Consider the following 10,246-nt stretch of genomic DNA (forward strand, 5'->3'; position numbering starts at 1 on the left):
AACAAGTCATGCTTTCTACAACTAGAGTTCTGAATAGGAACTCAAGTTTTATAGTTGCCAGTTTGTAGAGGGTGCATCAGAAAGCTACTTAAAAAGATTGAGATGGAGTTGAAATTTTCTAGGTTTTCCAGGGCAGAATTGTTTAATGGACACACAAGATCCTTTTTCTGAGAGGGAGGAAACCTTAGCTAAACCTATCACTGAAAAATAAACCATGCTCACTACTAAGATTTCCATTATTTTCTTGTTCTTCTGACTCATAACTAGCATTATTTCCAATTTACCAACCTGTTGAAAAAATAGTTATTGACTAATAGTACTATAGTACTATATTAGTATAGTATATATAATACTATAGAATAATAATCTATTTTAGAGCAATTAGGACATTTTCCCAATATGTCAGTGAATTTCCTGTTTTAAAAGGACCAAGCTTATATATGTTTGTTTGTTATATCTGTATATGAATTCTCCTAAGATCAATTTCTCATTTCTGCTATAATCTAAAATTTGAGTCATATGTTTGTTTTTTTAACCACAACTATTATCCTCATCAAATGCTGGCCAGGGAAGCTCCACTTGTATTTAATTCCATCCTTTTAAAAATCTGTAAATCTGATTAATTGCCTGGGACTGATAACTGAAAATACTAGAATTTTTCTACTGTTTATCTTTTTTACAACTTCAGCACATTTCATCCTGTTTCTGAATTGTGGTAAGCTGAGAAGGACTTAATTATAGGAGCTTTTATGAATTTATTGTACATTATGTTCTAAACTAATTTATTTCTTCTTTATGATGTAACCTTGCAGACCCAGGAGTTATGTGCATAAGCAGTTTATATGCACTACTGTGGATTTAATCATCTTCATCCAAAATATCTATAAGCAGGAAATTACCATAGAGTTGCAGAAAAACCAAAGCTAGGGTTTATTGCTTCTATAAGCAAGTATTGCTGGAAGGTTCTTTGGGAGATGTTTATAGAAAATCCCAGCTGCATTCGTAAACTACAGCATATCAATGTCAGAATTCTAGCCAGGTGTTTGACTGTCTTAAAAATGTAAGGTGAGCTTGAATATCTGCCAGACCAAGCATCTGCCAATAGAAACCCAATGCTCAACAACTCAATCCTCAATGAACTTGTTTAGAAAAGTTATTTGGTGTAATCAGTTCTTAGTCTTCAAACAGCAAGTGATGAATCCCGTGTTTGAATTACTTTCCATGCCAAAACAAAAATCCTCTACATAGAGAAGAATTTTATCTGGGATAAAATTAAGGTTGATCCTTTCTATCTATTATGCAAGCTTAGCTTTCTATGGCTGGTGCATTGGTGTTTGGGCATCCATTCAACTATCTGCTCCATTGTATCATTCCAAAGGGGAACAATCTAAGAATGTGCCATGTAGTAAGCATAGTAATCAGGCCCAAACATGTCTAACTTCTGAATCCAGATAAGGTTGGCCAAGGGCTGCTACCTGCAGAGAGACTCAAGTGTAGTATAATTAGACTTTTGAAGACAGTTTCTCAGAGAGCTCCATATCTCTTAACCCTGTAAACAATATAGGAACGATAATCACTGGCACATCAATAGTATGCTAGACACAAAACTGCAAGTGTTACTGTTTGCATCATATCAGCAATGAAATGTTCTCCTGGCTGGGATGTCATTGGAAATGTGAATAATGTTAATTCGTTTATTTATTCTGGACTAATAACTGCATGTAGATGTTTCCCTGCTTTTTGTCTCTAATACTTTCAGAATAGTGAAGTACTGTGAACAGTTCTGCTCCAATGACCCTATAATCTCAGGATGCCTGCCCAGCAACCCTTGGATTTCTGATGATGTGGATTTTTGGGAACTCAATGCGAAACTGTACGTATTGTGTTTATTTCAGCTCCTAAATTACATCGACTCTTATTTGCTTTTCCTTTTTCCCCCTTTTCTTTTAGAACATAGAATAATAGGCTTGGAAGGGATCCAAGGAGGTCTTCTCATTCAACCCCCTGCCCATGGCAGGAGACTCTATACCATTCCAGACTTTGTTTGGGTTTGATGGGATGGTTACATGCAATCATAAAAAGAATAACAGAACAGAATAATAGAGTTGGAAGGAACCCCGGATGTCCTCCATCCCAGTTTTATTATCAGAACAACTTTTGGTTTATGAATTCCTGTGTGTGCCTTTGGCGTATAGCCATGCTGACCACGTGATCTCGGAAATTGTCTTCAGACAATGCTGGCTCCCTCAGCCAAGAAATGGAGCTGAGCACCATGCCCTAGTGTTGGACACAACTGGACAGGGAAACCTTTACCTTTTACCTTTTCTTGCTTACTAAGGTGAAAGCAGGGGATGTTACATGATTTTACCTAGAGACATTTCTGCTGTAGTGTTAAGGCAAAGGAAGAAGGCGCTGTTGTACTTCTTTCTTTCATATTCTGGTTTCCTATTTTTCTGTCTGCTTTAGCGAGCAGAAGGTAAGAAAAGAATGAACAAAATAAAATAGTGAGTGCTATAGAAGTAGTCAGTTACCACTCTGAAATCTTTAAGGAGCCAAGGATTGAATTTCATTGAGGACCTTATCATCCTGGTGATATCTTTCTTTCTATTTTGTCAACTGTGGCTATACCTTTGAAAAGGAGAGGAGACATTTGTTATTTGAATAAACATTCTGACAAATGTAAACTATAAATTTACATTATAATTTAGAATGAGCAATTTTAATGCTTATCTGTGGGAAGATCAATGCATATTGCAGATGTCACCACAAAATTTACTTCCTCTCCCTGCAGTGTGCATTCTCCAAAATGTAATTTGGATCCATGCTTTATCTATAGTAGAAAAATAAAAAAAAAAATAACAAAGTGAAAAAATTGTGTGTGTTTTTTTTTATTAAAGGGAATTATGTTTCTATAATGATACTAATAAATATTACAATGCATACTCACTGGCTATTTCAGATGGCAAATATGTAACCAACTTTGGCTATCTTGAAAAAGTTAAGCAGATAGGGGTCTAGAATCTGCTTGGGTACTATCCCAGAATATAATTAGGTTGAGAAACTGGAAAATTGTCAGAAAATGTGTAACAATTTTTGGTTTTTTGCTAAGAAAACAACATTTTACATTTAACAACTTAACAACATTAAGAAAATAATATTTCCATGTCCCTGCAGTTAACTATGAGTCAAGCTTGACCTGAAGGATATTTATCTGTAATGTCCTGACTTGTCCTGATCATAGTACATTAGAAGTCAGAGGAAAAATCAATCGAAAGCAGTCAAGATACTTCACGTATGAATACAGGTTTGCTAAGGAAGGACAAGCAGAGTTCTTAGTTCTGTCAAAACTCAAAACAAAATAGACAAATCTCAGAAGAATTGATTTCAGGGAGAAACAGCACTGTTTATTTATAAATAAACATGTGGGCAGATCCATGAATTCAATCTTAATTTAAAGGAGATTTTTTTTTCTCTCTTGGCAGGGTAGAAATCCCCACCAAGGCACGGGTGGAGAAATGGGCCTTAAACTTTAGTGAGCTGATGAAGGACCCCAAAGGACGTCAGAATTTCCAGCTGTTCCTGAAGAAGGAATTTAGTGGTAGGTATGAAGATGCACCTGTTTTTTCACTTGTCAGGGTGTTCTATACAATCCGAAGTCACTGTTGTCACCTACAGCAACCTGAGAGGAATTTTATGTACAGAAAGTGATTCAATCCTTTAATTATTTGTAAGGTGATGTGGGATTACATTGCAGCTATCCATAATAAGAATCAAGCTATGACTTATTATAGATTTTGTCTGTGAGGTAAGAAGCCATTATATACTTACACAAAACAGGATCTTTGTGGTTTAGTAAAAGGGCTCTAAAACATTAATTTTTGTCCTTTACAAATCCCCCTGGTTTGGGACATTCATAAATAAAAATAGGTGTAATATGATAGCCATATACCAGGGAAAATAATTTCCATGTTTATAGCATTTGGGTAATGAGAAATTGATTGTAAATTTTAATCTGGGGAGTCAGAAAAATTAAACCTGCTAATGTTCTAGAACTCTGTTCATGGTCTTACTATGGTCACTCTAGACCAGGGGTGTGAAACTCAGTTTCATTGAGGACCGCATAAAGGTTGTGTTTGACCTTGGGGGGGGGACAGAGTGGGCATGGCTAAGGTGAGCATGGCCACCTTGAAGTCACTCGTGTTGGGGGGGCCTGTGGAGGCCCGAGCACTCTGCCAGAGAAAACGGACTCCTGAGCTGTTTTCGACTGATGGCCTCCTGCAACCCTCTGCCAGTGAAAACAGAGCTCGGGAGGACCCGCAAGCGGCCCTCCTGAGCTCCGTTTTTGCTGGCAAAGACACCATGGGCCAGTCCTTCACTGTTTCCAGGGCAGCCCCGCGGGCCAGATCTAAGCACCCTGCGGGCCAGATTAGGCCCCCAGGCCTTGAGTTTGACAACCCTGCTCTAGACTTACCTTATTCCGTTTTTAATATTGTCTTACAAGAGTTGATATCATAAAATGCTGCCCAGAGTCATTCTCAATAATGAGATGGGGTGAATAAATTTAATAAATAAGATGCTGTTTCTTCTTCCTGTTTAATTCAGGTGAGAATCTGGGATTTTGGGAAGCTTGTGAAGATTTGAAGTATGGAGATCAAGCCAAAGCAAAAGAAAAAGCAGAAGAAATTTACAAGTGAGCATATTCTAGTTTGAAATCTTTCTAGTATCTTTTCTGGCTCTGTTTAGTTCCATTTCTGTATTCTGTAATTAAGCAGTGAAAGGAATGATGGTGAGAATACAGTCTAAGAATATAATCAGATTGTACCATAATGGAAATAAAGAACTGTGTCCAACAATAGAAGCTAATAGTATCAGACTTTTATTCAGAATTCTACTCTTTCCTAAAATTCTGTCTTATTTATTTATTTGATTTTTTTATCCCATGTTATTTTTGGTCAGCTAGCCATTAAATGTGATTTTTAGTTATCAACATAATATTTGAAATATGTGAAACTGATGCAATATCAGTTCATATTCAAAAAGCAAAAAAAAAAATGATGGGAAAAAATCCCATCTCCCTGATTTTATTAAATATTTTTTCTCCTTATAATTTTCAATTTTAGAACCTTCTTGGCCCCAGGAGCAAGACGTTGGATTAATATTGATGGCACCACTATGGGCATTACAGTCAGAGGTCTCAAAAACCCTCAACGTTATGTCTTAGATGCTGCACAGACTCATATTTATATGCTCATGAAGAAGGTTGGTCATTTTGCTTTTCCATTTGAATTTTCATTCCAGCTACCTAGATATTTTTGAAGGAAACAAAAAGGTATTAACATATGTACTGTATACACACACCTAGATATAGACAAATATCTCTTCCTTGTTGTTCCAAAGAGAACACATTGCAGCATCTTTGTGTGAGGAAAGATAATTTGGGGTTTATTCCGCATGATTTTCATCATATAAAATGAATGACTTTCATACAAGAATAAGTTTTTCAAGAGGAAAATTCAGTTTTTCAGGAACTAAGCCCTACCCCCCAAAATAAGCCCTAATTAAGACCCCGCCCACTCTGGGGTGCAGGGGGTTGGGTGAGGGGCATGGGTAAAAATTAAGCTAGGGTTGGGATGGGTGGGTGAAGCTGCCCTACTTACCAGGCCTTGCATACCCCGACACCTGCCTTGCCAACCCACTTCTGCGCCTGCTTGCCGCCTCTTGCATGCATCACCCCCGGCCTCTGTTTTGCTATCAGAGGCTTTCTGAAAAGTCCTCTTCAGCTGAGTAACAGGTTCTGGATTGATGCGCCTGGCCCCCTCTGACCTTTATTTCTCTGTTGGGGGTGTTCCAGACCTCTGGAGCTGAGAAACAAGGTCTGGATTGATGCATGCGTCGCCCCTGGCCTCTATTTCACCATCAGGCCCTTCAGGAAAGGCCTATGCAGCTGATCAATCTGGAGGCCTATGCAGCTGATCGATCTGGAGCTCTGTTACCAGCTGCACAGGCCTTTCCTGAAGGCCTCTGACAGCGAAATGGAGGCCGGGAGAGTCGCAAGCAAGCGGATACAAGTGACCGCAGAAGAAGTGGGCTGGCAGCAGGTTCCTGCTGGGTGGGGCTGTCAGTGCCGCAGCTGCAAGGTGAGTCAATCCCCCCAAAATAAGACCTGGTGCCTTTTTTGGTGGCAAAAAAATATAAGACCGGGTCTTATTTTCGGAAAAACTTTCTTTTGCCACAATTGTTCAGTTATTTACCTATTTTAGTTTAGTCAATTTACACATGGCCCCTCATTTTGCAACAGCAGCTCTGCGTTCAATGCTCAATAGAAAATAACATCAAAAACAATAGGCAAGGTCTTTCCCAACCCCTGTTGAATATTTCAGCATCTGAGAAAACATCTTCCTTGCCTCGCTTTTGTGTATGTGTGTGTGTGTATGAATTCTAACCATATGAGCTTTAATTTAACCAGTGGTTTTTCAGGATGCATATTTAACATTAAGAAGAGATGTTTTCTTTTGCTACTTGATGAGAATATTCTCTTGATGCCTCCACTCCCAGCCTCTTTGACTCCTAAACAGCTGTATAGAGAGATGATTTTAATTAGGTTGCTTGCAATCTACAACTACCAGTTTCCCTTTCTTTTCCCTAGTAGGATTCTTATGGTCGCTATTTAAAGTCTCCGGTATACAAAGAAATGTTGTCCAAGGCAATTGTACCACAAGAAGTGGTTAAAAAAAGGCAAGTCATCCGAGGTTTAATTACATTTCTTCATTATTGGTTTAAATTAGGAACTAAAGGAAAATGATGACTATTTATACAGTTGCATAATTTAAGGTGGTCTTTCCCTTAGGAAAAATGCCTGACTTCCAATTTGATAATCAGAGACATCCTGCCGCTCAGAGTCCCCTCGAACCGCGAGGTGGGCGGCAAATCAATATAATAATAAATAAATATTTTTAAATGTTAATGTTACAGCACTCACCAATAACTATTTCATAACAGAAAAAGAAGATGAAAATTACCTAAAAGAAAATAACATTTTTTTCTGCACGTGTTGTTTTTACATTTTTAAGATGTCATAGAATTAGAACATCGATGCTCCCCTAATAGCCTTTGGAAGTGATCTCATATCAATAAAACACAACCTGTATATATTTAACTCACATCATTTGCATACAATAGTATAGACATGCATAGTTACTTCATGTGGTAGGAGGGATAGAATTGGCTTCTGAAGGAGCCGTGCAGGTCTGGAAAAGACATGCCAATTCAAAAAGGGGTGCTTTGGATGTGTTTTGGATGTTCCAAAGTGCTGCTTTTCAAAGATTTTGGACAGCCCTAATATGGAAAGAATGAAAAATGACAGCAGCTGCTTTCTGAGAACCATGGTAATTTTCCCAATATTCCTCAACCTATAATAGGAGAAGAAAAATCTCATTAAAGATCAAGTTAAATGAACTTAACTTTAACTTTCTAACTCTTAGAAATACCCTTTTAGCTAAATCCAACTATATTGATCATGATTTTATTAATACATCTGCTGAGCATATTTGCAAAATGTGTTGCATACTAAAATAGTACAGATAGTCCTTAACTTAACAACCACAACTGAGCCCAAAATTTCCATTGCTAAGCAAGACGGTTGTTAACTGAGTTTTGCCCCACTTTATGACTTTTCTTGCCATATTTGTTAATTGAATCACTGCAGTTGTTACGTAAGTAATACTTTTGTTAAATAAATCTGGCTTCTCCATTGACTTTGCTTGTCAGACGATTATAAAAGGTGTATCCTGATCCCAGGATACTGCAACTACTGTGACATGTCATAAATACATGTCAGTTGCCAAACGTCCAAATTTTGATCTTGTGACCATGGGGGATGCTGCAATAGTCGTAAATATGTAAAGTATGTATGTAAGTAGGAAAATAGCAATAGCACTTAGACTTATATACCGCTTTACAGGGCTTTGCAACCCTCTCTAAGCGGTTTACAAAGTCAACATATTGCTCCCCAACAATCTGGGTCCTCATTTTACCGACCTCAGAAGGATGGAAGGCTGAGTCAACCTTGAGTTGATCAGGATTGAACACCTGGCAGTCAGCATAATTAGCTGCGATGAAAAACAGTCATAAGTCACTTTTTTCTGTGCTGTTATAACTTTGAATGGTCACTAAATGAGGACTACCTGTACAAAAAAGATACTCATCCATAGTTTTGCAGAATACTGAGCTTGTAGAATACTATTTGGTTATCATCCTTCTGAAATACTTATCTATAATCCTTATGGCAGGATTATTTATTGCAATGAATATTTACAATGAGCAACAAAAGGGATCAACTATAGATCTGCATCAGTGTTATACAAATATTTTTGTTTACACAATATTTTTGTTTGCACAAAAGGGTTTTGCTCATTTTTTTCTCATTTCTATTTTAGAGCATTTCTTAACTTTCCATAAAATATTGGAGTAAGATATTTAGATAGGTGGAAAAGTGATGAAGCTCACATTCTGATGCAATGCCAACATTTTTGGATGAAGGCCAAAATGTTTGTGCATCTGTTTAGGGCTTTACACAAACCCACACAAATTCTGGATATTCTGGCCATGTTTTCATGAAAACTGCTTTCTACAAATTGAGTTTAATTGCTCTTTCCATGTTGTTTTAATTTTAGACTGGGTTGCATCAAGACAGCGAGGCATATGCTGAATTCAATTGGACAAATAATTCACCATTAACTTAAAACTAATTGTAAACATTGTGAGAAAAGAGAGTAGTTTATGGTAGGAGTCCTGATAATACTCTTTCTGACTAACAAATATATTAAGAGGCATAACCCTTTGTGAACTAAATCTGTAATAGATTGTTTTTATTCATGAAAGGCACTTTTGCAGTTTTCCATTCTTTTATTGAAAGGCGGTGGAAACGTGTTAATTAATAATGATCACAATGATCATAATAGTAACCCTCTGGCTTTGTTTTGTTTCCTGTTCAGCTCTTACAATCCGTTTGCCCGCAAGCACCTGCGCTCCAGTCCCAGCCCCATCCTCTTGAGGCAGCTGGAGGAAGAAGCCAAAGCTAGAGAAGCCGCCACCAATGTGGACATCACCCAGGTTATGAGCAAGCTGGATCGCAGAAGCCAGCTCAAGCAGGAGGCCCCGCCTGCTAAATAAGGCCCCGATAGGGCTGGAGAGCCCATGGCAGGAGAAAAACCACAGCCAGGAGGAGAATGCTGGCTGTACGTAGGGCTGCATTTCCTCCCCCTGGCCTGCAGGTGTCACTAGTGTTTCATTGTTAGCAATCCATCTCTCTCTCTCTCTCTCTCCCTCCCTCCCTCCCTCTCTCTCTCTCCCCCACCTTGCCTTCCTCCCATCTACAGTCGGCTGTTGCCATGACATCCAGAACAGTGTCCCTTCATCAGCCGCTGCTGCTGATAGAATCCTAGAACATAGGTGGCAAAAAAAAAGTCCCCGTACGAGAATGGCAGTGATGCTTTTCAGATCAGATCAGCTCACTTTACACCATGTTTTCTATAAACTCCTCTCCCACTTCTACAAACACTACAAAGACTGGATGCCATGGCAACCAGCTGCCTGGCCTCTCTATGCCTGTAAATAACAAAGAAAAAGGGCTGAACAATCCTATTGTAAGACATCAGCCAGAAAACAAAATCTTCTTTCCAGATACCAATTATCTGGTCATTGCCTAAAGAACAACTCAAGAATTCGATAAGGAGCAGACACTGAGGAAGGAGACATTTAAATGATGGTGCATAATGCAGATTTACTTTGTGAATGATTGATATAACCCCTTAATATCATTTAATCATCTATTCCTATTCAGAATGGTTCTATATTGACCAACGATGGATTGTGTTTTTACTTTCATTTTAGAAAATGTTTGCAGATAATGTACAGATTCTTTTTTAGGTTTCATTAAAATGATCCACTTTAATAAGCAGTAATAGGATAGCATCTTTCTTTGGGGCAGATATTTCAGATTTTCTAAGCAAATTAAAGATCCTAGCTGCTCAGATGCTTAATCATTTGTCTGATGCCCATTTAAAGGGAAGTCTTTAATGGATTTTTACAATTCTACCAGACAAATGTATTTTATATTAGACAATTCATGACTTGGGTCAATATTTCAGAGATATTTCCTTACCTAAACAGAGAAACAGAATGACTGTAGGTGGGCAAAGAATCAGTAGGGAAGGGAGTGTCTTCTAATTTTCTGCCAGCTTCCCAT

The 10,246-nt window shown here is 38.1% G+C and overlaps 1 protein-coding gene across 1 annotated transcript in view; it reads left to right on the forward strand.

The window, feature by feature from the left end:
- Window positions 1-9,171, forward strand: part of RGS9 (regulator of G protein signaling 9) — a 49,471-nt gene extending 40,300 nt beyond the window's left edge. Inside the window, exons 12-17 of the mRNA XM_070934740.1 lie at window positions 1,760-1,873; window positions 3,483-3,598; window positions 4,603-4,690; window positions 5,121-5,259; window positions 6,650-6,735; window positions 8,994-9,171. Coding sequence (XP_070790841.1) covers window positions 1,760-1,873; window positions 3,483-3,598; window positions 4,603-4,690; window positions 5,121-5,259; window positions 6,650-6,735; window positions 8,994-9,171 — 721 coding nt within the window. The remainder of the gene's footprint in view (window positions 1-1,759; window positions 1,874-3,482; window positions 3,599-4,602; window positions 4,691-5,120; window positions 5,260-6,649; window positions 6,736-8,993) is intronic.
- Window positions 9,172-10,246: the final 1,075 nt, after the last annotated feature.

Source organism: Pituophis catenifer, unplaced genomic scaffold (assembly GCF_029215685.1).
Source record: "Pituophis catenifer annectens isolate HBS135680 unplaced genomic scaffold, rPitCat1.0.hap2 SCAF_2, whole genome shotgun sequence".
In the NCBI taxonomy this organism is placed as follows: Eukaryota; Metazoa; Chordata; class Lepidosauria; order Squamata; family Colubridae; genus Pituophis; species Pituophis catenifer.